At 42.9% G+C, this 27,087-nt stretch overlaps 3 protein-coding genes across 5 annotated transcripts in view; all 3 read right to left on the bottom strand.

Moving 5' to 3' along the window:
• hcn2b (hyperpolarization activated cyclic nucleotide-gated potassium channel 2b) overlaps positions 1 to 13,415 on the bottom strand; it is a 29,070-nt gene extending 15,655 nt beyond the window's left edge. Inside the window, exons 1-6 of the mRNA XM_088394453.1 lie at positions 12,172 to 13,415; positions 11,491 to 11,914; positions 8,611 to 8,772; positions 5,527 to 5,745; positions 3,002 to 3,148; positions 2,311 to 2,551 (exon numbers count right to left, since the gene is read on the bottom strand). Coding sequence (XP_088250579.1) covers positions 2,311 to 2,551; positions 3,002 to 3,148; positions 5,527 to 5,745; positions 8,611 to 8,772; positions 11,491 to 11,914; positions 12,172 to 12,854 — 1,876 coding nt within the window. The 5' untranslated portion in view covers positions 12,855 to 13,415. The remainder of the gene's footprint in view (positions 1 to 2,310; positions 2,552 to 3,001; positions 3,149 to 5,526; positions 5,746 to 8,610; positions 8,773 to 11,490; positions 11,915 to 12,171) is intronic.
• Positions 13,416 to 13,563: 148 nt separating this feature from the next.
• bsg (basigin) lies at positions 13,564 to 21,266 on the bottom strand. 3 transcript variants are annotated; one of them, XM_088394456.1, is made up of 9 exons: positions 21,046 to 21,266; positions 18,305 to 18,655; positions 17,189 to 17,357; positions 16,753 to 16,841; positions 16,542 to 16,678; positions 16,204 to 16,480; positions 14,787 to 14,811; positions 14,645 to 14,707; positions 13,564 to 14,566 (listed from the first exon to the last, which is right to left on the bottom strand). In XM_088394456.1, the coding sequence occupies exons 1-8, from the start codon at positions 21,107 to 21,109 to the stop codon at positions 14,647 to 14,649; spliced, it is 1,173 nt and encodes a 390-aa protein (XP_088250582.1). In that variant the 5' UTR covers positions 21,110 to 21,266; the 3' UTR covers positions 13,564 to 14,566; positions 14,645 to 14,646. The 3 variants fall into 3 exon arrangements, with proteins under 3 accessions (XP_088250582.1, XP_088250581.1, XP_088250580.1); XM_088394455.1 differs by lacking the exon at positions 18,305 to 18,655 and having other exon boundaries at positions 21,046 to 21,261; XM_088394454.1 differs by lacking the exon at positions 21,046 to 21,266 and having other exon boundaries at positions 18,305 to 18,938.
• Positions 21,267 to 21,332: 66 nt separating this feature from the next.
• Positions 21,333 to 25,912, bottom strand: LOC148388555 (E3 ubiquitin-protein ligase RNF126-like). The gene is made up of 9 exons (XM_088394458.1): positions 25,690 to 25,912; positions 24,972 to 25,030; positions 24,666 to 24,726; positions 24,128 to 24,363; positions 23,979 to 24,047; positions 23,792 to 23,861; positions 23,613 to 23,706; positions 23,237 to 23,352; positions 21,333 to 23,129 (listed from the first exon to the last, which is right to left on the bottom strand). The coding sequence occupies exons 1-9, from the start codon at positions 25,762 to 25,764 to the stop codon at positions 22,953 to 22,955; spliced, it is 957 nt and encodes a 318-aa protein (XP_088250584.1). The 5' UTR covers positions 25,765 to 25,912; the 3' UTR covers positions 21,333 to 22,952.
• Between the last annotated feature and the right edge of the window lie 1,175 nt (positions 25,913 to 27,087).

The following is a 27,087-nucleotide window of genomic DNA, read 5'->3' as shown; positions in this document are numbered from 1 at the left end:
ATTCGCCTAAATATTGTTATCCAATGTATCTACTGCAATTTCACATTAGATTGTTGGTTTTAAATGTACTTTTATTATTATTATTTTAATAAACATTAAAACCTGTTCAAACTTGTCTGGTGTTTTATTCCTTGTGTTTATTTTTTTTGGGCATGAATAAAAATCTGACATTTGGCTAACTGCTTTATATGACTATGTATATGTGTTTTACGTTGTGTAATATGTGTTGGTGTCCCCCAAAATAAAGAGCAAGTAGTCAAATACACATTCTTGACACGTACAAAAAATGCATAAAGTTATTAGGTACACCTGAAAATAGTGGTGTACCTCATGGAGTGTCCGTGTGACGTCACATCAACCAGCCAATCAGGAGGTGGGGGTGTGGCACTTTTCACTTTCAGTTCAGCTCTGGCCATGATTTTTTCCCTAATGAAGTGGCCTGTTATGAGGTACATCTGAAAATGGCGGCGTACCTAATAGAGTGTCCGTGTGACGTCACAGATCAAACAGCCAATCAAAAAGTGGGGGTGAGGGCGGGTGTGGCACTTTTCACTTTCAGTTAAGCTTTGACCATGATATTTCCCTAATGAACTGGCCTGTTATTAGGTACACTTGAAAATGGCGGTGTACCTAATGGAGTGTCCAAGTGACGTCACAGATCAAACAGCCAATCAGAAAGTGGGGGTGAGGGCGGGTGTGGCACTTTTCACTTAAACCAGGGGTGTTGACCTCCAGTCCTCGAGGGGCCGCGTTCCAATATGTTTTACAAGTGACCCTCGTTAAGCGCACCTGCGTGAAAAGTTTTAGCCACTTTCATGTTCAAAAAGTGCTAAAACTTTTCACGCAGGTGCACTTAACGAGGGAATCACACGGACACTCCATTAGGTACACCGCCATTTTCAAGTGTACCTAATAACAGGCCACTTTATTAGGGAAATATCATGGTCAAAGGTCACAGGTGTCAAGCTCTAGTCCTCTCGGCCGCGTTCCAACATATTTTCTAAGTGACCCTCGTTAAGCACACCTGCGTGAAAAGTTTTAGCCACTTTCACGTTCAAAAGGAGCTAAAACTTTTCACGCAGGTGCACTTAACGAGGTAATCACACGGACACTCCATTAGGTACACCGCCATTATCAAGTGAACCTAATAACAGGCCACTTTATCAGGGAAATATCATGGTCAAAGGTCACAGGTATCAAGCTCTAGTCCTCAGGGCCGCGTTCCAATATGTTTTCCAAGTGACCCTCGTTAAGCGCACCTGCGTGAAAAGTTTTAGCCACTTTCACGTTCAAAAGGAGCTAAAACTTTTCACGCAGGTGCACTTAACGAGGGAATCACACGGACACTCCATTAGGTACACCGCCATTTTCAAGTGTACCTAATAACAGGCCACTTTATTAGGGAAATATCATGGTCAAAGGTCACAGGTGTCAAGCTCTAGTCCTCTCGGCCGCGTTCCAACATGTTTTCCAAGTGACCCTCGTTAAGCGCACCTGCGTGAAAAGTTTTAGCCACTTTCACGTTCAAAAAGCGCTAAAACTTTTCACGCAGGTGCGCTTAACGAGGGCATCACATGGACACTCCATTAGGTACACCGCCATTTTCAAGTGTACCTAATAAGAGGCCACTTTATTAGGGAAATATGGTCAAAGGTCACAGGTGTCAAGCTCTAGTCTTTGGGGCCGCGTTCCAACATGTTTTCCAAGTGACCCTCGTTAAGCGCACCTGCGTGAAAAGTTTTAGCCACTTTCACGTTCAAAAGGAGCTAAAACTTTTCACGCAGGTGCGCTTAACGAGGGAATCACACGGACACTCCATTAGGTACACCGCCATTTTCAAGTGTACCTAATAACTTCCAATATGTTTTTCACTTTCAAATCAAATCAATTTTTATTTACCAAGTTTGAGCACGCCAAACAAGGAATTCGATTCCGGTACATGCCGTTCTCTTTACAACATTTAGGTAGCTAAGCTGAAAACAACTGCTTAACAAAGGTTTTTTTCCTTTCACTCTTTTACTCAAACACAATCGGTATAATAATACCATCAACTGCAAGCCACCAAAGACATAATATGTTAGGTCCCACTGTGATTTGAACTCAGGTCGCTGGGGTGAAAGTCCAGAGCATTCACCACTACACTGTGGAACCCTGGCTTGTACTACATGGCATTACGTATGGAGCAGCTCACAAGCGAATAGTTCACGAAAAAATTGGGGGTAAAAATCCAACTTGTTAGATGGGCATACGCTGACCTTGAGGTGGATCTGAAAGAATTGCAAAAATTACTTTTCCCACCGGGGCGCTTACCTCCAAAATAGGATCCATCGACCAGCTTCATGCCCACGCTGCCTTTGGTGAGCACAGTGACCACACCATGCTGGATGAAGTACATCTTCTTGCCGATGGTGCCCTCACGCACCACGTAGTCAGCCGGCTGGAAGACCTCGAAACGTAGCTTGGTCAGCATGGCCGTCACAAAGTTAGGATCGGCGTTGGCAAACAGCGGCATGGACGCCACCAGCTTGCGGCAGTTGAAGTTGACGATTTCCTGACCGACACCGAGGTTCGTTAAAAATTGTGACGTGTAAAATTATGTCTTTATTTACTTTGCATACAATAATTTCTATTTTTAGTGTGACATTAAAATTTTTTTTTTACCACCTCGGATTAAATTATGATTTTTTTTTCAGCTGAATTTTTAGATTATGACTTTTGGCTTTCATCAAAATTATGATTTTGTGCTTGATTTTTTGGCTTTGTTAAAGCTTTTTAGAATTTTTTTCTGTAACATCACAACTCCTCCTTTTCAAGTGAAATTACAATTTATTTTTCCTATGGAAAATTGTAAGACTATTCAAAAGAGACTTAATTAAAAAGTGACATAAAGGTGACTTTAGATGTATCAATATTCAAGCTGCATATCATACTGACTGCACGTTATAATGCGTGTGTGTGTGTGTGTGCATGTGTGTGTGTGTGTGTGTGTGTGGTTCACTACCTCTCTCAGAGGCTCATTAAGCTCCTCGAGAATGCTCTCCTCATCAAACATCTTGCCCTGGTATCTGTGCTCGTAGTAGTCGTGGATCTTCTGCCGAAAGTCTGCCGGTAGCTTGTGGAATGACATGTACTGCTCCACTTGTTTATACTGAACAGCACAGAAAGGAAGATCATCTCAGAATTCAGACTTTAAAGTCTATTAAAAAAAAATAAATCAAAGCTGCCGGTCAATTTGAGCGCCACGGTGGGATAAACCAGACGGCAACTATTAAGAGTTTGCAGCTCGGGGAGTCAGCGTGTGTGACACTCTCAATTAAAGCCAAATGACAGCTGGCTCGCTCTGGCCGCCTCCGCCTCTTTTAAGAAGTTGTCGCCGTTGGAAGTTTTATTGACTTTGTGATTTCCGCAGTATTAGTTTGAGATTAGCGGCCGTGTCACTCAAAAGTCAAACGAGCTCCCAAAATTGATGTAGCGGAAAAGTCATGATTAAGGAATTGATGCGTCATTTGTGTGGCTGGGGGGTTGCATTTCATTCCTTTATAAAAATAAATTAAAACAGATAACATTTTGGAAGTTAAGGTGGCCTTCCATTGACCTTCTCCTAGTCGGTGGGCTGGTTTTCCAACTTTTCAGCTTAATCACAAAGCGTCTCTGCACCTGGTGGGCCCGGTACTGTACGACCTTAAATGATTGATCGTGTCATCAACCAAGCGCTCCCTTTTTGTGTCAAGGACTCCTGACTGTGTGCTCATCACTGATGGTCTCATGGGGGGGTGCGGGGGGACTGAGAATGAAGATGTGAAGAAACACGAGACGAAGGCCTAGGTCACCTCCATGAGAAGACAACATGACATCATGGACAAGGTGACCTGCTGACCTCCCTCTGTGTTTCATAGTCCAAACAGTTTTTGCTGACTTTTGTTTCAATTCAGTGGATATTGTATTGCTCAGTGGAGTGTGTCTCTATTGGCCAACTATACATATATAGTGGCGGTATAAAAGAGAAGACAGATACTACAGCAGCCAGCAGCCAATTATGACCCCCCATACTGGCTTTAATAAGACTCCTTTAAGAACTTTGCCCGCAGCCCAACTGTAAATCGATTTCTCTGGCAGGGTGAAGCAATATATGTCAGATTCATTTGCAGGACGTTGCAGCTACGTTGAACACAGATCCACGCTTGACAACATTCAGAAAATACAGGTCAACAACGCCGCCTCGCTATCGGAGATGTCGTCACAGGATACGATAGAATTTGCATCTACTTCGGTCCAATTATACCTGTTGACATTTTTTTTTTAGATGTAAAGTAGCTGACAAAAACAAACAAGCGGGCCAGCAGACATTTCCTCCTGGGATAAAAGCGACACTGTGGGAGTTTGGAAATAGCAACAAGTTGCAGGCCAAGGTCATTAGCAAACGAGACAAAAGACACTGCCAACACACACACACATACACGCACACAAAAACCACAGGACACCAAGGCCACAACTCTAAATATGGAACCTCAGTTGGACTGAAAAAAAATAAATAAATCAACATTTACTTCGTCATACTGTTTCACTTTGCAAAAAGTTAGCCAATCAATTAGCACACACATTAGACTTTTTTTTTTTTTAACTGCAGCCTAATTTGTGCACCTAGAAAACCCTCTGTGCCATTGTCACACCTTGTTTACTGCATTCCGTCTGCTTGCATTATGCAAATTCTCTTCTTCTTGGAAATAATAAACGTAAAAAAATTAAAGAAAAAAAGACAATCATGGCGTTTCAAAAATATTTCCACCACACAGGGAGAAGATCAATCTCTGCTCAATGATAGCCCGAGGAGTCAGCCAGACTACAAAGCGCCCTGATGTGTACAGGATGCGTGTGTCAGCATTAACGTGCCGGCAATTAGGCAACGTCTCTTCCGGGATGGGAAGAAGCCTGCAAAGCAAGCCAAGGAGGAGCCAAAAAAGGCACCGACCGGCTTAAGATTGGCTTTGATCAGCACTACAGGCGACCAGACAGGCCGAGGCCCCGTGATTGGCGGACACAAGCGTAGAATTAATGGAACACACACTGCTCCTATCAAAGAGTACTGGAATTACTACTGGAGGAAGCCATTGAACTCGTATTAAACGGGACAGTCTTAGCCAAGTCTTTGTGGAGATTAAATTAGCTTTTCGGACTTTACATAATGTCTTCCGCAGACAGGTCAGCAAAGTTGACACAAAGACGTCAGTCAGAACCCAACACATTTTTAAGTTAGTTTAAGTTATTTTAAAATATCTGGTTAGATCTGAACACACAAAATTTACAAGAATGTCATTTTTAGTGGTATCAGAAACGTCTGGAAACAATCGATATTGTTATTATTATTGCGATTCTGAACCACTGCAGTTCATACACCTGTCCTGAAGTGGCACTGTAACGCTATCACAGAAAGTCAACAAAAACAGAGAATAAGAAGTACTGGATGGAAAATAGTAAGGTCATTGTAAAACAAATACAAATAAAAGTATCAAAAGAGGACGTTCTCACCTTCTCCTGATACTGCCGCCTGGACGAGTCCAGAGACTGGATGAGTGCGGTGGCGTGTCCGATAAACATGGCGTAGCAGGTGGCGCCCACGATCATACTGAGCATGGTGAGCCAAATGTCCGACATGCTCTCGGGGGCTTGACGTCCGTAGCCGATGCACAACATGTGACTCATGGCCTTGAAGAGGGCGAAGGAGTAGAGCTCGCTCCACGTGTCGTTCTAGAAGGGAACAGAGGAAAATGAAGCTTCAACTTTGCTTCATGAACCAGTTGTATTTGTGACTCCTCTCGCTGGCACTGTTGCTTGAAACAATTTTTAGAGTTAGGGGTCGAAGATCAGGGGTCAGGAGTTAAAGGTCAGGACTCAGTGTAGGGTCAAACTAAATTTAGGGTTTCCAAATAGGGTTCCAAACAAGGATTAAGGTTTTAATAGAGGATTAAGGTTTCCAAGTAGAATCACTGTTTTTATATTTATACATTTCTAAAACATGGTCCCCGTCCCTCGATGTTCTAAAATCCCATCTGCGCCCCTGTGGAGAAGCTCATCTTCATCATCATCATCATCATCTTGATCAAACACATCTTTGTCTCCATGACAAAGAGCGAGAAGAAGAGCTAATGAGGCGAGCGCACATCTGCCTGCTCCAGTTAGCTTGGATCGGTGCGAATTTCCCTAGCCGTGGGTTCATTAAAGAAGAAGGCCTCTTCTGGCACCACTCTACTTGACATTGTCCAAACATCTGGGCTTCACGCACCTTTTTAGCATGCTCCAATTACGGTGAGCACTAAGTACGGAGATGCTACAAAGCCAATTATTGCAACTTTTTGGGGGATCCAGATGTGGTAAGCATGCTGATTCACCCTCCTGCTGGATAAACAACTTATCAGATCTATGTAAATTAAAATGAAATGTGAATAATGGCTGTTTATTTTTTATTTTATTATTTATTGTGTTTTCTGGTCGACTTTATGTATAGCGCTTTGTCACAGCTCTTGTTTTTGTTACATAAAGTTGAGTTTCTGAACTTTTTTGATAGTTTTCCGTTGTTATCATTGAAGGCCACAACAATTAATTGATGTATTTAATTAATGAGCACAGATAATAGGGGCATAAATCACTTTGTGCGCTTCCTTAGCTTGCAGACTGTGCATAACGCCAGAAAAGACTTCATTGTGTTGGACGTTTTCATTGAGCGAACAGCTAATTTGCCACCTAAATGCATTTGCAGATAATACAAGCATGTACAAGAGCGTGTGTGTGTGTGTGTGTCTGACAGAGTGCAGAGCCACCCTGACATCTAAAACCAACAACAGAGAGCTTATCTAACTTGGCAGAGCTCCATTTAGACTTTTAATACGTTAAGTGACACAAAAGCACTTATGAGCTATGTTGAGGTTCATTCTTTCAAAGTGGCGTGTTTCTATCTATTCTTCAAACAATGTCCAACAAACGTATGAAGATAAATGGTGGGAAAGGAATGAATAAACACCATGTGAAGTTCTCCGGATGCAAAATAATCCTTTCCATCACAACTAATATAAGGGCCAATGGTTTCCAACAGTCAAGAATCTATCCATCTCTTTCATCCATCCATCCATCCATCCATCCATCCATCCATCCATCCATCCATCCATCCATCCATCCATCCATCCATCCATCCATCCATCCATCCATCCATCCATCCATCCATCCATCCATCCATCCATCCATCCATCCATCCATCCATCCATCCATCCATCCATCCATCCATCCATCCATCAAAATGAAAGAAGCACCTTTTGTTGGCCGCAAGCCTGGAGACAACGCAGGTGCACATTTGAGGCTGCTGTTAGCACGCAGCCGAGCGCAACCAGCTAAAGTGTCCAGAAAGATGTCGCAAGCTGTGGCCTGGCATCACACGTCCAAAAATGTTCAACTTTTTACCTACTTTGCATCATGTGAATTGGTTTGAAATGGGTAAAAGTTGGTTCCAGCTCACCCCAATGAGCACAAGCGCTACATAAAATGGCTTGATGGACGTATCAAAGAACACAAACCAGCACTTCTACGAATAGGCCCATCTGCTGTTTAGCAATAATTGCATGAATGGAGGATTTTTTGCAAAGAGAGGGGCGGGGCCTATGGCATTGAGAACAAGGCCAAACAAAAACAGCACAGGCTCAGACATCCACCGAGGCCAAACACAGCACCAGATTGAACACTTTCAAACATTCACACCAATTACAGACTGAGAAATTAATCAACACAGGGGGGAAATAAGATGAGGGGAGTTACGCCATTATGGTGCTACTTAGTCATTTTTTAAACTTGTCACTGTCCTAAGGAGGAGACAAATTTGGGGAGGTCAGGCCCAAAAGAGTGTTTTTACAAGCATACACTGGCGGAGCTAGAGAGGGGGCTGTGGGGGCATCTACCTCCTCCCTGAAATACACTTGGGAGGTGCCATGGCGTTTTTTCTAGAAGTGTTTTTCAACATATAAACTCCTCTCCTGTAGGTATCACATTACGACTCTTCATCAGTATTTTTTCAAGAATTTTTTTAAAAGTTTATGAAAAAAAAAAAGTTTTGCGGTCCCTCTACGATAACCCTCTGTGCATGCCTTGGTACCAAATGTTCAGAGTGTGTTGCCGATTATTAAATACTGTCTTATATAAGGCCTCCTAATGAGGATTTTGGATGGGTTGTGCTTTATACTGATGATCTGAGAGTGCTTGTTAACTGCCAGAATCTCCTCTCATTGGACGGTTTACAGAATCAGTGTGGCGAGGCTCATTTCAACTCAGTGACAGTCATTATTTCTGCAATTTTCCCAGAGACATGAATCAAAACTTCCCGCATATGTTTCCTTGAAGGCGGATTTCAAAAGCCTTAATTGTGACAATTTGTTGTTTATCCAAGTAATAATACTGGAATTCTCTTTCGATGAGGAAATAGTAATAAAGTCAAGTAATTACAAAGACCAAAATTATCATATTTAGCAGAATGAAAAGCCCAAAAAAATCATACCTCCAAAATGGAGCGGCCGGTCAGGAATTTTGGAAATTGCACCACGCCCCTGGTATATATACTCAAAGTGGCCTTACCACCATCTTGTTCAGGGACACCCAGCAATCGGAGGGGAAGTCCTGCAGCATGGGCACCAGGAACTGCAGGCAGCCATCCCAGTGGCACAGCAGCAGCATCATGCCGATCAGGTTGAATATTCGCATCACAGCGCTGGCCAGGTCGTACGTCATGTGGAAGATCTGACAGGAACAAGTCAATCATTTTGTCACGACTTAATGAACTTCAGAACAATGTCATTTGCCTCTACGGAAGATCTTATTACTGAGACTAATAATTTGGGTAAAATGGATGCCCCTAAGTCTCAAGACTCAATTTTGAATTTGTTTACAATTAATTTATTTAATAGTGCAGGTAACACGGCATCCATCCAACGTGTGTGCATCCACCCAAAACATTTTTTTTCCCCATCTACCGTATGCGCTCCTTTTACATAGTGCCCCCTAGCGTTCAAACCGAGACACCACAAAACAAAAATGTTACATTTAGGTGAAATGTGAGCAAGATTGTCAGGAAAACTAGCTGTTAAATTAAAGTAATAATAAAAAAGTGTTAGAGTGAAATGAATAAATGTGTTTTGAAACAATATATGATTAAAATTAAACACTATTATTAATTTTCATGCAGTAGGTGTTGATATTACAGCAATTCCTCCACCTCTACAGACAGGTTGCTTGTTACAATCTCAAGGTCCAATGGCAAACAAGCAGACCTGAGCGGCATCCCCTTACATGATTAATGCAGCTCTTTCACATATGGACCCCCGCCATCTCGACTCCCCTCATGATACTCGAGCAGAAAGTGCTCCCGTGTCAATGTCACGCTGCTATCTGGGTCAGATTAAATATACGAGAAGCCGACTATTGAAATCGGATGCCGTCATACTTTTACTAAATCACGAGCCGCCTCCCGCAGACCACAACGACATAAGTGTTTACTTAGAACCGAGAGTGCAGGAATAACCATAAGTAATGAGCCACATGCTGCTTCACCGAGGCTAAAGACTTCTTATCTGTTGTTGTGTTATCTGTTTACATGTTGCAAACTGCTTTAGGGCATTTCCATTACTGTACAACAATCACTTTTACTTACACACAAGCAAACACACACATACTCACACACACTTCCTCACTCCTAAGACAGAAGCATCCTTCGCCAGCATGTGAAGAGCTTGTATAAAAAAGCTTCCTGCCTCAGGAAATTACTCTGGTTATTCCCGACAATGCTTATCGCGGGCTCAGCGGAGCGCGCACACGCACACACGCGCACACACACACACACACACCTCTGTGAAAATTATGCAACAATACATCATCAACCACTGCCAACCAATTTTCTTACTAGTCAGGCACGGAATTGGTGCTGCATAATTGTTCGCAGTCTTTTTTTTGGAAATGGGGACTCCTGAGTTGCTATATTTTATTTTATTTATTTTGTTGCTGTTTTGATGGTTAACTGGACATCACAAAAAAATATATTAATTGTGTGAAAGCATTCACTCATATGTTATTCTGATTGTTTCTGCTTTACAATGCTGACTTTGTTCGAATCCAACTTCTATTTCATTAAATAATATTCATTTAAATTTAAGAACCGGCGTTTTCTTAAATCCATATTTAAAATTCATTGAATTGAATTTTCATACACCATTAAAACTTGCTTTTATTTTTTCTCGTCTCCCTCATGAAATTGTGATTTTTTTTCTCACCCCTACATTTCTCCTGATATAACTCGTTACCCCCATATTATAATTTTCATTAAAACCAATAAATAGTATGAACATTTTGCCTCAAATTTTGATTATTTCTTTTTTTCTCGTAGTGTCACGACATGTTTTATATACATAATTGCAGCCAAAGCACTCGGCTGTGATGAGATGCATGTAGTGAGTGCGGTTCATGTAGTTGTTTGTGTGCGACGGAGATCCTAATTAGGCTTCTCCTCAAGCTCAAATTACAGATCGGTAATTAAAAGGCTGTGTGCTTGTTTTCGGTGATTCGCAGCAGTTCGGTGATCTTGAAAAAGAAAGGATGTGATTTGTGTTTACACACACATACGCACACATGCACACAGACACACAAAGTGCACTGAGGTTAATTGTGTTTGTGTGACATAGTCATGTATCTACCTACTGTAGAGTCTAAGTGATTATGGCTTGAAGGATAATTATAGTGGATATGAAAAGTCTACACACCCCTATTCAACTGCTATTTTTTGTGATATAAAAACAGAGCAAGATAAATCATTTGAATACTTTTTTTTTTTACCATTCACGTGACCTATAACCTACACAATTCAACTAATAAAAACTTTTAGATGACAAGTACGATAAAACAGCCAGAATAATAAAGTTGCACAAGTGTGCACACCCTCTCTTACAACTGGCTATACTCATGATTATCCCCAAATAAAGTTCAGATGGTCAAGTAGACTTTTTATGTCCACTATAAACTCAACTTTAGTCAGATATCAATCAATCTGAAAGACAAGATTTTGGGGGTGCCGCTGATTTAGTTAGCGACACATTTCAGCAGCTGTAATAGGAGCAGATCAGATGATTGTTTTATCATTTGATGTGGTGCAGCAGCATGCGACTCATTGCCCCGAGGTTATTTTGGGAGTCCCTGTTCCAAGTAACTGTCAACAATTGTATGCTTGGGATCACGGGACAGCTCAAGTTAAGTACAGTATGATGTACAGTAAGTGTGATAGCAGTCGCCATTTTGGTCAGAAGACCTCACAGACTGCATTCCTGATCATGCTGGTAATGGTTGTGCTTTACTGCAACCGATATCAGGCAATGACACTTCAATTACTTTTGATATAGAAGATTTCATTTAACATTATGAACACAACTTTTCTGTCTGTAGGACTTGAGTTTAGGTGTAGTGTGTTCCTACCTCCTCCCACTGGTGGATGTAACGGATGAGTCTGGAGAGCCGGAGCAGACGCAGCAGGCTGAGGATTTTGGTGAACCGCACGATGCGCAGTGCCCGCGCCGTCTTGTACACCTCTGAGTCGATGCCCTTCTCCACGATGAGAAAGATGTAATCCACCGGGATGGAGGAGACAAAGTCCACCACGAACCAGCTCTGCAGGTACTTCTTCTTGATCTTGTTGGGGTCCAGGATGATCTCGGTGTTGTCCTCAAACACGATGCCCGTGCGGAAGTTGAGCACCAGGTCCATGAGGAAGAAGGTGTCGGACACCACGTTGAAAATGATCCACGGCGTGGTGGTCTCGTCTTTGAAGAAGGTGATGCCCACGGGGATGATGATGAGGTTGCCCACCATGAACAGGAGCATGGTGAAGTCCCAGTAGAACCTGGACCAAGGAAATATGTGATGATAACCACAGAACCAAAACTTACTGCTAAGGGTCAATATGAATGGATGGATGACAAAGAGATGGTTGGATGGATGCATAGATTGATTGGAAGAGAGATAGAGGAGGACGCCTTAATGGAACTGTCCTTGGTGCTGAAACTTCTAAGCGACTCTAATTCTCTCTGATCTTAATGCATTCTATAGAAATCTGGTTGAGTATCGGCATGCCCACTTGTCACCGGCAACTCTGCGTACCTGAAGTCGCTGTACGGATGTATAATCCAGTTGCCCGCCGACTTGACCCTCTCCTGCTCCTTCTCGACCGCCTTCTGGCTGCCGAACATCCGCAGGGAGAACTTGTTGACCCCCGGCTGCAGCATGGAGCTGAACTGCCGCTGCATGTACGTTTGGCCCCGGCCGGTCTCGCCATCGTCAGCCACGATCAGGGAGCTGTCCTCCGCCGCCGCCTTCGTGGATGACTTCCTGGACAGCTGAGTCGGGGTGTGACCTCTACCGCCGGGCGCGTTGGAGAAAGACACCCGGGAGTCTTTCTTCTCCATCCCGGAGGCGCTCTTGACCTCGGCTCCGGGTCCCTCTGACACCGCCGAGCCGTCCATGCTCGCAGCCTTGCCACCCTCGGCCGCTTCTACTCCTCCATCGGCGTGCTTCTCTTGTCGGGATATGAGTGAGGACAGGCTCCCCGAGCTGGTGGGCTCCCTTCGGCAGTCTCCGTTCTTGTTGCATATCATGCCTCCGGCTTCGCGTCCTAGCGCGCCAGCCTTCGGTGCCACCGAGTCCCGCGCATCCGTCTGGACGAGCCGAGCCGAGGCTGCGTCGACGGTGCCGTGCGCTTCCAAGGGCTCGTCGTGAAAGAGCAAGAGCTCGTTGTTGTCAGACTTTTTAGCGGCCACGCCTCCTCCCGGCGCGCGTCTCTTCATGGTGCCAAGGCGAACATCTTGGGAAGCTTGAGGGGGGCGCGCCTGGTGGTGGCTCACGCACAAACACACGCACAAACTCAATCACACGCGCAAAAAACAAACATTTACAAACACCAGGGATTCTCAACGCTGTTCCTCGAGGGCCAGGATCCTGCGTTTTCAGTCTTCATGCTGCAATAAACCTTTATTTAAATGATCAATCAGCACAAAAACAAACGCAAAATACAAATTCACACAATGCACTTGCAGATCGACTCCACTCTATCTCACGCAGAGGCACGGCTTCAGGATTTGTCTCCTGGGGCTGAAGGGGAGGGGGGTGGCCGACCTATAGTGGCTACAGGTAGAAAATAGTTAATAAAATTATGTTAGATGATCAAAAAGATGGATCTTACAGACTTCTGATGTGGTGCAATCTCTGCAATTTTATGGTCACCTCTCAAAGTAAACGTGCTCAAAAGGTATTAAGTATTCTTTTGTATTCATCGGGACCTCACATTCCATAAAATTGAAACCATAATGTAGTTTTGGTCAGCATGTTGTGCTCAAGTCACACTCCTGCGGCTACATATCGCCCCCACGTGGAGAATATCCGGAACTACAATAGTGTACATTTTCCTTTTACGTTTCTTGGGGAACATTTTCCAAGGTCTTACTAAATTTTATACGTTCACTGGCAGTTTATTATTGTTGAAATGAGAGAATGGTGTAAAATTAGATAACTTTATTCAGTTTGTGCAAGTTGTACAATAGATGGTGACATTCTCGTTAACTTACACAAATCTGGCTTAAGATCTTTTCATGTATAGTTGAGTAACTATGACACAGCAACATCCAATCACAACACGACTCGGGCAGATTGCATTCTGTGTTTCTTTTTTTAAACAGTGAAATGATTCGCTTCTCACCCCACATGAAAAAAAAGTGTTTAAATTTAGATCAAGTAAAATGTGGGTTATATCAATGTGGCAACTGCCGTTACATTTTTTTTGCAGTTGGTCCTTCATATAACATACATATATTTAAACAAACCAAAAACGTGAAATATGGGAGAAAAAAAAAGTTGTTCAAATAATTTCCTATGGCGGTAAAAAGACACAAGTAGAATATTTTAATCTTAAAGTCCCATTTTAGAGTGGTAAGAGAGACAGATAGGCAAAGTCTAAAGCCGCTTTTCCATTTTTGGTTCCTGACACCCAGTCACTTTTCCGTTCCAACAGGCGCCAAATAATCGACATGATGTGGCGGTGTCAGAAAGTGGGAATTCAAAAACGAGCCACTCAGGGCCAAGCAAGGCCATTTGGAAAATGGAAACGCGGCTTCGAGCTCTGCTGAGAGGAATTTCTGAAGCAACCAATTAAAGTGTAAAGAATGGCAGCGATCCACAGCGTTTGAAAAGGTTGTCGGGGAAACATGAGCACTAACTCGCATTCCTCATTTCAGATCCTGTGATGAATATTTTTTGTAATTATGTTACAAAAGACACACATTTGGCTATGACAGTGTTGAAACTCATGCAACAGTGGTGGCCCTGTGGCCTCAAGCAAAGACAATTTCACACACACTAAGCTCTCTGTGGTAGAGCACGCAGCCCGGTGAAGATTATTAGAGAACAAGAGGGAATCAGCCTTAAGAACATTAACACTTGAAAATGAAAAGGTTATTTGACATTGCAGGGCTGCGGGACGAGGTGCAGCGGGTCAGCTTGGGCCCTGGAAAAAAAACCCCAAAAAATTACTGTCAATGACTTAGAACAAAAACTCTTCCCATTAACAATCCATGAAGTCTACCTTTAATTGGAATTCCTTTGCCTCACGTTCTTGTCTTGGTGGTTGGCATTGGAGTTGCTCTTCCTGAAACACGAGCGAGAGAATGGCAACATGAGCGGCGTAATTGAAATAAATGCAGCGAAGAGCGCCGGCGGGTACTTACAGTGGAGCCGCGCCTGAGTCGTCATCTGGTCCGTGGCAGAAATAGCAACAAAGCAGGAGGAGGGCAGACAAAACAGCACAACAATTGGTTAACAGCAGAACATTTGTGTGTCAGGTGCATGCCACTCCAGCCTTCATCTTCCCATCTTCTGCAAGGCGGCTCCATAAGTTAGCACAAAAAAATCGAAACGTCACGCATGCCCGCCTTTGGCATCCGACAAACCTTTGGATACAAATATTCATATATACACTTGTATGCGTAGCAACGCGCTGATGAAGCTTGTACGAAACAGTCTGAGTGGACACCACAGAGGCTCATGCGTTCAAGTGAGAGAGAAGCAGCAGAAGACTGCGGGCGGCATCTTGATGTCAAAATGTGGCAGCGCAGCCACTTAAGAGTGGCCTGATGACACGACGGCCATGTACGCGGACGAGCTCCGGATGCGAGCTGAGAGGCAAATGTCCATGAGATAACGACAGTGGCACCTCCAAAGGCTTTCAAGTTCTGTTTGGCCAAAATTCTGGTCTGTTCAGAAATTTCTCTTACACAGTCTTAATTTTTTATCACGGACCGGCGTATCTCACCAACCGACTGAACTCCGTACGACTTTCAAAAACACTACCAATTGTCTATCTGTATTTTTTTTTTTAAATACAGATAGGATTTCCAACGCCAAGTACTATTTGCCTAATGACAAAATATTGCCTGACAACTTTGTTTATACTCCCAAAATTTGGATTTTGGAGCAAACATTTCAAACTCTTACTTGGTGAGTTTGACCTTCGAGGTACCACTGTAAGAGCCTTACTCATCATGCACCGAGGACAAGATGCAGATTTCATGCAAGCAATGCCGCCACTTTTCTTCGTCTCAGTTTTTCATGTCTGTTGGTCTGGTTGGACTCTTTCTCTGGCTCTGACATGCATTTTAAAAAAGAATTAAAGGGGGGCGGGGCAATAAGGAGTAACAAAAAGAAGCTCTGTGTGTCTGTCGTAAAGGGCCAGTGAAAGAGTGAGCCCATGTTTTCAGCACATTCCTTTCAAGAAGTGGTGACCAAGAGAAAAGTTCATTCCGGTTTATCACGCGGTCACCTCAGCTCAACCACTTCAGTCTGTCATGCAGTCCACTTACCAAATGCAAAAGTCAGCAGCGAACAGAGAAGTACAAACGTAAAGAATAAAAAATGAAATAAAACAAACAATCGTTGGACACAGAAGCGGAAACTCAACTGTGAAATTTCTACCAGAAAATGCAAATAATGACAAAGAACCAAAAGACAGGAGGAGTTTGGACTAAACGCATGCCACTACATTTGATGGCAAATTGAGGCTTTCAGTCTCGCCGGTACTAATTAGTACACTGCCTTTTTTGTAATTCTATGCCAAGACACTTTAACAGCTCTAAGAGTGGAACGTACCGTCGGTGACGTCATCGGGCTTTCTCCTCTTCTCGTAGATGAGGATGATGGTCACCAGGATGATGACCTCGGCCACGATGCCGAGGAAGGGCCACAGGGCAGCAAGGCGGCTGCGGACGCGCAGGTGGATCCGGTCGGTGGTGGTTCCGATATCGCTGGTGCCCGAGCAGATGTAGTCGCCCACGTCCGTCTCCATGTTCAGGTCGTTGACGGTCAGCACCGTCTTTTCCGGGGTGCTCTTGATCTCGTACTTGTCGCCGGTGCCGTTGATGATGGGCTGAGGACGGGAGGCGTCGGTTAGCGAGGTGCCGGGCGTCAAGCGGCGACGTGTTGCTTACCGTTTGGACGCCATCTTCGACCTTGAACCAGGTCCAGTCGGTCGGCAGCGGGTAGCCATGGCTGACGCACACCATCACGCCTTTGTCTTTCTCGTTGCCGTGCTCGGAGTGCTTGTAGGCGGCCACGTGCGGGGTGGCTACAAGTGTGGCGGGACAGAGAGGCGATGAGCTTTAATGCTATTAGTAAGGCAGGACCTAATCATCGTCTTACTTCTGACTTCAATCGTTTCCTTCACTTGTGGCTCACTCAGGAACACGCACTCATACTTTCCACCAGAGGTGTGCGAGATCTTGTCCAATCTGGAGGTGAACAAAAAAAATGTCATGACGTAGATGTAAATCAAAGAGGTTGCACAGGTCAAGACAATTGCGCTTTTGTTTTGACCAAATTAAGGTCAGGGCGAGCATGCACGACCGCTAGTCCGTGCAGCCGGGAGCACGGACCAATCAGCACGTCTACACAGTGCCGCTGTGTGGAGTGGCGAGTGCGTGCCAAAGCGCCTGCAGCGCTGATGCTAATGGAGGCGGCGATGCGGGAGAAGCTGAGATAGAATAAAAAAGCCTAGCATGATTTTTTGTGTCAATGGCAAGTGTTTGTAAAAAAAAAAAACTAAATGAATGCCTCGAGAATAATATAACTAACTCACTTCAGAACCGTGCTGTGGCCAGTGGCCGTGGATTCAGACGACTCGATGACTTTGCCATTGTACGTCCAGTGCGAGCCCTTGACGACGAGAGTGGTGTCGGTCAAATTGCAGCTCAGCACGGCCGAGGTCTGGTTGTTGACCTCGGAAGGATCGGTGATGATGGTTGGTGCTGGACACCCACGAGAAGAGGACAAAGACATTTACCCTTCACAGCTCTTATGCAGTGGGAGAATCAAAACTACTATTTGAATTTAGTTCTCACAAATGGCATCATATCAACTATGGTCAAGTGTTGCAATGAAACCAAGCTCTCTCTCACAAATCAAAATAAAACAGTGGAAGAGGTTAATTACACAAATACTGTGCACGGTATTCACTAGAAGATGGAGAGAAGGGAACTGTAGAGGAAAGCTAGTGGATACACAGGTGAACTTAAAAAGGAAGCGAGAAGTTCTAGAAGTGAGACCATGCATAAGACGCAACAAGATGGCAGAGAAAAGTTGAGGACGCCCAAACGAGTGTGACACAAGTACAGACAAAGTCGTTGTCACGTTTAAGCAAATATATACAAAAGTGTCCCGTGACCATTGACCCTAAATCCAGTCGTTCAGTAGGTAGTGAGCAAAGTCAAACTATCAACATATTGTCCAAAAAACAGAATGTCTCATTTTATAATATAGTCCACCTCATCAAAAGACATCCAACACGGATTGACTTCATACTAGATGCACTGAATATTAAAATTGTTGCCGATTGTGTGGCCATTAATCATGAGGCAAAATGGTGTGCACTACTTGACAGCCGCCAGCAGAGGCACTGTTGCTTTATTTTGTTTTCTCCCAAGCTTATCAAGGTGATGTAGTCAATGCCCATTCGAGAACGCAACCTTATGACCTTATGCATGACATAGGAGGGATAAAGGATAGAAATCATCTCAGTGTGTGTGTGTGTGTGTGTGTGTGTGTGTGTGAGGGGGGTGGGGATTGAATGGGGTGCGCTTTACTACAGGGGCTATTAAGAGGGAGGGTGGGGTTCAATGAGGAGCAGAAGGTCCAGGACTCCGCTACTGAGGAGATACTATGACTCGAGTCTCCTTGGGCTTCCTCGGCCACTCACGTTCAATGACAATAATGTTTGCTTGTGAGCGGATCCACTTGATTTTTGGCGTCTTCCTCAGCTCATTGCGGTCGGGGTCATTGGAGGCGCGGCACTCGTACGTGCCGGAGTCGTCGAGGGTGAGGAGCGTGAAGCGAACGGTGCTGGTGGCGTGCGTGACGTACGTGGCGTTTATCTGCACGCGGTCGTCACGCGCCCCGTCAAAGAGTTGCACGGCTGTCTCGTTGGGCTCTTGGCCCTCTATGAACCACCATTGCACCTCGGGGATGGGGGTGCCTATCACCTCGCAATGCAGCTCGGCGCTGTCGTCGAGCAGCTTGGTGACGGAAAGGGGAGACTTGATGAAGCCCGCTGAGTCGGCAAGGCATTTGTTAATAATTTTTGGGGGGTGTGTGACGGGAGGGGATGGTCGAGCAAAGCCGGGTGATTTCATGGATTGGTGATTGAAAAATAAGGCAGTGAAAGAAGAAACAGACAAGAAAGAGACAGAAAAAATGATTAATAAAACACAAATGAAATGGAAATATGCAAGTAGACAGAAAACACAACACTTGATTTACAGCCTTACATTACTGAGTTGGTTTCTAATGACCTAAAATGGTATCATATATAAAAACTAAAACACAAAGGAATGTATCGCATCACACTAGAAGTTAAAATAGTAATGCAGACTAATTTTTTTTGCTCAACAAATGAAGGTGTAAGATCTTTAAAGTCCAATTTAGAGCGAGAAAAATCTCTAGAAACACAGTCAAGCATGCCATAATTCACAACAGTATGAAAAGCAAAGCAGATGCAGCCAAACTGTAAGCAACAATGAAATGAACAGACCCCACCCCGTCTGTCGGGAAAATGTATACATAAATGGCAGCGTGGTGGAAAATTTATCACTTTATGACAACTCCAGAAAGCAAAAAAAAAAATTCTTCTAGTTTGGGGTATGAAGCTTGAACAAATAAGGGATCTAACTAATTGGCTTATTTGACAAAGGCGGATTAGTGGTGAACAAGGACCGGAGTCTGCCCATGCATCCGATTTAGAATCTTCAGCTAAATCTGTCATGTTTTGATCCGTTACAGCACTGTAAGCTATTTTAAAATAAACGCAACATACAAGGTTGTTGTAGGACTGTGACATTTTAGGTGACGCTACAATCTTGGTTGTTACAGAACTATGCCAAGTGTAAGTAGGCATGCTTTATCTTTGGTGGGACTCCATGTTCATATTTCATCTATCAGTAGTGGGGGAAAATGAACTGAGAATTGCTTCAACTTTTGGAAAAAGACAAGAGTCATCCTAAGGCAATATTGACATTTTAAACGTAACTGGAAAGGTTAGTGCAATGTCAAGGTCGCAAACAATGGAGAACAGTCAGATGCAGTTGCAGCATGAGGAGAGAATAAAAAACATTGAGATTCACATTGAGACGCTATTTGAACCTGGCCCCCTGCTTGGCAGCAAAGGGATTAACTTCCTGTTCCCCGAAGTCCACATACAGAACATTCAATGGATCTGCACGTCCATGCAAAGTCGCCCGCTTAGTCTAATAATAGTCATTAATTTGATGGGGGCAGGTGAGTGCATATATTTCAACATTACAGCTCAGGTCATTCTTTTTTTATTGTAATAAAAGGATCTTTCACTGGGCAGGTTAAGAGACTGTGCTCTCAAATGGTAATTAAAAAAAAAACCTCATTAAAGCCCCAATTCCCAATAATGAATTGGGGGGGGGGGGGGCAGTCTACGTCATAACCTAGTTTACAAAGTAAAGCAAGATTAAAGAAAGATATATAATAGCGTTTCTTGTTATATCACAAATTTACTACTTTTGGTAAAGCTGTGATATGTATATATAATTTTCCTTTTTTGTACACAGTCGAGGATTGCTTTTTATACAAATACTCACTGCATTGTAAATTCGTCATACAACGGCAAAAAAATGGCACAATCATTACGATTTGCGTACTGGTTCGTGACCACTGAATTCCGTCGTAAAGCGAGGACCATTTATGCTTCAATTGCTGTGTATCAGCAGGAAATGCATTTTGATGCTATTATTAAGATTAAGATATAAGATTCAAGATTCCTGAATCTTGAATTATCGCAAGAAAACTCTGAAAACACGCACGTGACGTCGACCGGATCACGAATAAAAAAGGCAAATGCATTCATACCGAGTCAGCATTATCATCAAAAAGGTTGATAAAGGTTGGGAAAATATAAGTTTATCCAGAATTCCTAAAGCTAAATATTTAGCAACCACTGATGGCCTTGACAGGCCGAACGAACCCGAAAAACGAATCCACGGGACATACATTACCGATTATCATATAGCTGACACGAGTATTGCGTAAGCGTCAACATTCCTTGTCATGGTTACTCAATCACACTCAAATGCCTACTAAAACTGTAAACTTAAAAAAAAAAAAAAAAGGTTTTAGAGTTGAAAGACATCGGGGTCATTGATGCTAATCGCGCTAATAAATTTCACGCTCAGCAAATTAGCAAAACACGATGCTAACCAGAGGACGCCTACTGGAACTAATACTAATGACCTATAGGGTGGAGATTTATTTCATTTGAATTGATGCATATATCTTCGCTTACATCGACAAAAACAATCAACCGCTAACCTAACGTCCATAAACCAAAGAGTAGAAAGGCACATAAACGTCCGCGACGAGGGCAAAGTCTTCCATCTTCCACCAATATGGCTGACTAGAGAAGGGGGAATCGCTTACCTGTGGATGCGTTCGCCCGCCAACAGCTCAACACAAGGACACCGATGGCCCAAAATAGCTTCATGGTTTATAACCTAGATCGCGCTCGATGGAGAGTTTGGCCGCGTTTGGCGTCCTTGAAGTTCAGGGCGCTGAAGAGAATGTTGACCAGCAGAGCAGAGACGCTTGTCGTTCTCCAGTTGCTACTACTCAAACACGCCCCGGGCTGCACGTAGGCGTGACGTCACTGTAAAAGGCGTGGTCAAATAGTCACTTTTCATGATTTTTGCTTTTAGTGATGAAATCTCAGTTATAAAATGTTTAAGAATGTCAATCTATTAATACTATAGAATAAAACTATATCCGTGGGTGGGTAAAATTGTACATCATAGGTTATTATATTTCAGTAACTAGACAACAATTAAAACCATAACTCCCACCGACATCTATTCAATTAATTTTAATATGCATGATTTGGAAGTGTGAGAGAGATAAGAAAGCACTTTCTTCCTATGTGCCCAGCCTGTGATATTTTGGAGAATGTTTTGAGGATATTTACTGTAACGGTGGCTCTTGGGTTTTATTTGCTTTCGTGATTGCATGGTAGGCATAGATCTTTATTCTTTAAAAATACATTTTATCTATATCAACACCTCTAAATTTCAGTATAACCTATTTAAAAATCCCCCAAAATTTAACATAAACTAATCTTATAAAACTGCCTGTGACGTGATACATTATGAAGTTGCTTGACGGTTGAAAGGTCAAATCAATCATTGCAAACAAAATTGCATTGTTTGCGTTTGAATAGTTTCACATCATAAAGGCAAGCTATTTTCTTTTCTCCTCATAAAACCAAAGCCGCTTCCACTAGAACAATCCGTCCTGATTTGAAGCCCTTTGAAGCCAAGAGGCATGATACAAAATGGAGGAAGTAGGGCCTCGATGGTCATACAATTAAAAAGGAAGCAGAATTGATGACTTCATTGATGCGGGCAAGAATCTATCAAGAGCCCAAGAATTTGAAAAGTACAAATCAATCTCTAAAATCTGATTTTGCATTGAAACTGCTTCCTTGTGAGATTGTTGGAGTTAGGGATCGAATTAGAGATCGTCTGTGACTAAATTATGAAATGTTTAATTGCTCGAGCAGGCAAATGTTGATTCATTAATACAAAAAAAGCACTGCTGTGTTCTGTGAGTTAATTTCGTTGCAGTGCCGCAAAAACTTGACGAGTATTTTTTGTCTCGAGCGTCATCACCCAGACCTCTTTATTTTCATACAGATCGTACTGCAAATCAACTGGCAACCTTAGAAAATAATAACTCACCTTCCACTCAGGTTAAACTGCGCTGCGCTTGAAATGTTTCTACTACATGGAGGACATTTTTTAGGCTTTGCGGGTAAAGTATAAAAATGACCGTTTACGTGGAAAGCAAGTTTTCACGTCATCGTACGTGTCGAATGGTCAAACAGAAAGTGGAGCTTGGATAGGAGAGTTATTGCAAATTTAAAAAATTAGGCGCATGGTAAAGTCCTTAAATATGAATTCTACTTTTAAAAAAACTGAATTAATGTAGAATTCACTTTGCTTTGCACACTGGCGAACACAGCACATTCCCAAAAGTTCTACCATGAGGTGTCTTTTGAAGTCTTTTGCGCGTTTCCTCACATTGTCCCTGACTGAGGCTTTACTCCAGGGAGCTTCCACCCACCTTTTGTTTGAATCCCTGATGGATTTAATAAACAGGAGTGACCAGACCTCACGTTTTACTTACCGCCAACAAACCGAGCGCGCTTAATGAAATTGCACTCGTTTTTTTCTCCCCCCCTGTTTGTCAGGGAGACAGCAAGGCAGCAGCAGTAGGGGAGCTCCAGCCGGCTCAAAAAAAAGAATAAAAAATAGAGACGGATGAGAAATGATTCTCTAAGAGTTATCATTGGAGTTCTCATTACTGGTGGAACTGGAAGAGTGAGGGGTGGAGGAAGACGATGACGACGTTGAGGAAGAGGAGGAGGTAAAGTTCATCCCTGATAGTTCTGGAGGGTTGGTCGCTGTGTTCTGGCCGCTCAAGCTTTTCCTGCACACCGGGCACGTGTCGTGCTGGACACAGCGGCAGAGAAAGAATGTTAAAAACGACAGTTAGTTCTTGTGACACCCTAAAATTCAAATCTGATTAGCGACAGAACGTTTACACGATGTTCGCCTACCTGCTCAAGCCAGGGCACAATGCAGTCGTTGTGGAACATGTGATTGCACGGCAACTGCCTCACGTTTTCTCCCACGCTGTAATCTTCTTTGCACACTGGACATTCCAATCCTGAAGCTGGAAGACGAGCCACGTATGACCAAAAACAACTTGAAACCACAATTAAGCGGTTCTATGGGGCCCTTTCTGCTGACCAAGCTGATTTTAACATCAATATTAATTTCACTTTTTTTTCCCCTTTAAAATTCAACACATTTTTTTATCAAATCAAATGAATGGACACATTTGTTGAAAAGAGGACCAAATGAGGTAAGTACATCACGATTTTGCAATAAAAACTATTTAAATTGGATACGGACAGCTGACATCCAACTTACCAACGTGTTCCTCTGTAACTAGGACTGAAGGCAGATTTTTGATTTTATCTCTATCGGCAGGCGGAGGCCCCGTGTTCTCAAACTGGTTTAATAACTGAAAAATGAGGACAAAAACACAAATTGTATAGACTCACACCGTACAGGAAACTGTAATTAAAGAGAGAACGATAAAAAAATACCTGCGTTATGATAGCATCTAACCCGTTAGCACCCCACGCGTAATCCATAGGATTCGAATGAAGAACACCCCTGGGAAAACACAAGAGACAAGAAATGGACGTATGGTCTCATCTGCCATCTCAAATCAATCTAAAAACAAATTGATCATTTCCTGCTCATCACCACGAGTGTGTGGTAAACACTCACCAGGGTCCAACGCCAATATTTGGCATTGCAGTGGGTGCAATAATTCCATTCACTAGCTGCTGAATGATTCTAGGAGAAGAGAAGCATCAGAAATGAAAATGTCAAAACAAGCATGGTGTCAAATGTTTGGTGCCCTGCACGACACTCACCCCTCTAAAGTCGGAACGCCCTCGTGCCTGCCAGGCTGCCGTCTGGATCCGTGACGATTCCTCGGCTGCCGGGCGCCGTAGCGTTGCCGTGACGCGTTCTCCCTTTCTCGCCGGCTCTCGGCGTCGCGGTTGTCCTCCGCTCCGAGTCCGGCTCCGAAGTCGAAGGCATCGTCGAAGACGCTCAGCGAGAATTGGCTGTAGCCCGATGGGAATGTAAACATGTGCGGCTCTACGTTCTGGAGGAGGAGAAGTCGATGTAAAATTTATTATGTCATTTCTTGGCGCAACACATAACAATCAGGCTTTGACTTTATGCATAAGTGTGAAAAACAGCTCAAAGGCAGTTTTGTTGAATGTTGATTTGTTAATTAATCTCACATCATTCATCATCAAGCACTCAAGTCAACATCCTTGAGAGGTTAGTCACATTGGCAGTCAAAGGAGACATTTTTATTGACAATTTGAAAGAAAAAATACATTTTGCAAATATGTCTCCTTGAACAGAGAATGTGAAATGAGTAAAGAATGAGTTAGGAACCTCGATTGGTTGCTGGATTCCTGGCCCGCTGGAGATGGTAGACATGGAGCCATTGTCAGCACTAGACGGGAGACAGATAGTTAACGAGTTATGTGTTGTTATATATATATTTTTTAATCACACGCTTCTTTGCTCGGATTCCTATTAATGTCACAACACACCCATTAGCATCCAATTTCAATGTTTCCATGCAACGTTAATGCACAGACATGATTGTTATTTCATTACACATGATGAATGGTGGAAGATTTAAAATGGACACAAATTTAATTTGCATGGTGGTAAAAAAAAAATAAATATGCGTACCTTCTTTCTTCCAGCAGCTCCTCGATGAACCCCGACTCACATCTTGGGCAGGTGTACTCCTTAGAGACAGACAAATATCATTTGTTGAATGTCCCTAATGAGGGCAAATGAAGCAGCAATGGGTTGTCCTGCCTCTTATATACTGAACGAAGAATAGTCCTGGGACTTTTCTGACACACTTCGTATTCAACGTATAGGACCATTGGAGCAGAAGAATGTGGATGAGAGACGATCATTCGAGAGCATTGTGCACCTTAATGAATGGCAGGATGAGAAGAGAACGCAACGTTTTTGTTTTGGAAATTACGGTATTGTTTCTGTAAATGAGTGACGTAACGTGTTAATATGACGACATTGACGTTCAAGTAGTCACACAACAGTAAAGTACCATAATAAATATTTGAGTCAATTTAAGACGTCTATATTAAATTGACAGCGACCTTTGATGAATGAAAGGAACGTGGCTAATTATCTTACAAGTGTCACAGATTTACATTTTAAAATATAACGAGTTTTATATGTAAAACGAGCTTTAAAGACAGCAAGCTGGCTACCCTTGCTTTTAGCAGTACGGTTAAAATGGGACCTCGTAGCTGTTAGCATGCTAACGCTCGGCCCCGATGACGAAATGTCCCTTTAAAAACGTCACATAATAAAAAATATACTTTGAATACACTTGGACGTTTTTGTACCTTAACGTACCGTCGGGAGTACTTACGGGAAGACGAGGGCTGATCTCCGCGGTACATCTGTGACAGAAGAACCGGCTAGGCCATGGATGTGCTTCGGCCATCTTTTAGCCTCTGAGGTGGAGACGTTGGAGCACGTATGGAGCAACACCGAGGACAATGTTTTTTATTTTTCCCCGCATAAATTAGCCAAAAGCGCATATAGTGTCACTCCATCTTCCAAATAGGACTCAATATATACACAAATTATTGTATTTTTAAAATTATATTGACTAAAGACTAGGGAGCTTTACCGTGAGTGTAGGAATCGGGACTAGTGAAAATAGTTAATACAAAAAAAATATATTTATGTATTTATTCATGTACAAATTCTACTAAAATTGACTCAGATTCATTTTTTAATTTTATGTAACCAAAATAAATCTCAGCGTTGACAGTTGGGGGTTAGTAGCATAGACACAATGTTGCCACAAGGTGGCGGCCTTGTGAACCTAGTTGCTTGCAGTGTACTGCACTCACACTTTTAAATAATCCAACAAAATTGCACTTTGTAAGGTACTTAATTACTTGAGTGGGGGAAAAAAACATACTTTTATAGTCTCTTTCACCTGTCAAATGAATTAGCCTGAGGGGGAGTGTCATAACTTCAGCCAATTTATATTATCAACATGGTTTGTCTGGAACATTGTTGTTATTTCAGAACCGTTTTATAAGATGTATTGTGAAAAATAAAATAACGATTATGTCCAGGAAAGACATTTAGGTTAAACACATTTAGACCAAAATAGTATCAAATGGAGAGCAATTGGATGGAAAAGTAATTGCTGTTCATTTTTATTTTTAGACTGTATCATGTTCTCTTAATGGGTTAACCGTAAGTGCAGATTTACTGCTGTAAAAACACAAGTGTAGTGTCTCTCTTGTCTGGCTCGAAGCAAGTAGGAGTTCTCGTACGAGTAATCCATCAGCCAATCCCATCCCTCCGACAGACTGGCCTGATGTTTGTATACATGGACCTGGAAACTACTTGTAACATTTTTAGGATGGAATTCTTTCGGAATTAATCACATACAAAGAAGGGCTCCTCAATTAAAAGTTAGAGGTTTGTTCTCTGAGTATACTGTAATTGCATTGTTTTTCCTCTCCATGTTTTTAAAGCAAACAGAACTGAAAATGTCAAGTCCTGTATTTGGATCAAGTGTAAACTTCATTGTTGTGAGAATGAAAACAAAACATGGTGGAGATGAGCTTAGATTAAGAGTGGACGTTTTCTCCGGGGCGAGGTCATGGATGTCGTGTCTAGCACGTCTGCTGTTGTGTCTGCGGGGTTGATGTGGGAGCAGAAGAAACCTGTCTGTCCCATGGGTCCAGATTAGAGAAGGTCTGATAGCACGGAGGTTTGCTATGTCTGCCCGTCTGAGGTCATC

Source organism: Syngnathus floridae, chromosome 13, assembly GCF_059516105.1.
Source record: "Syngnathus floridae isolate MCC-2025c chromosome 13, RoL_Sflo_1.0, whole genome shotgun sequence".
Taxonomy (NCBI): domain Eukaryota; kingdom Metazoa; phylum Chordata; class Actinopteri; order Syngnathiformes; family Syngnathidae; genus Syngnathus; species Syngnathus floridae.
This window is presented reverse-complemented; position numbering and strand designations above follow the sequence as displayed.

Coding starts and splice junctions, on each gene's coding strand:
- LOC148388555 (XM_088394458.1), bottom strand. CDS start 25,764: ATGGCCGAAGCACATCCATGGCCTAGCCGGTTCTTCTGTCACAGATGT. Junction 23,707..23,791: donor TAGATGCTATCATAACGCAG/GTATTTTTTTAT, acceptor CTCATTTTTCAG/TTATTAAACCAGTTTGAGAA. Junction 23,353..23,612: donor AGTTACAGAGGAACACGTTG/GTAAGTTGGATG, acceptor CTCGTCTTCCAG/CTTCAGGATTGGAATGTCCA.
- bsg (XM_088394454.1), bottom strand. CDS start 18,737: ATGAAATCACCCGGCTTTGCTCGACCATCCCCTCCCGTCACACACCCC. Junction 16,481..16,541: donor TCGAAGATGGCGTCCAAACG/GTAAGCAACACG, acceptor TCCCGTCCTCAG/CCCATCATCAACGGCACCGG. Junction 14,708..14,786: donor GACTCAGGCGCGGCTCCACT/GTAAGTACCCGC, acceptor CTCGTGTTTCAG/GAAGAGCAACTCCAATGCCA.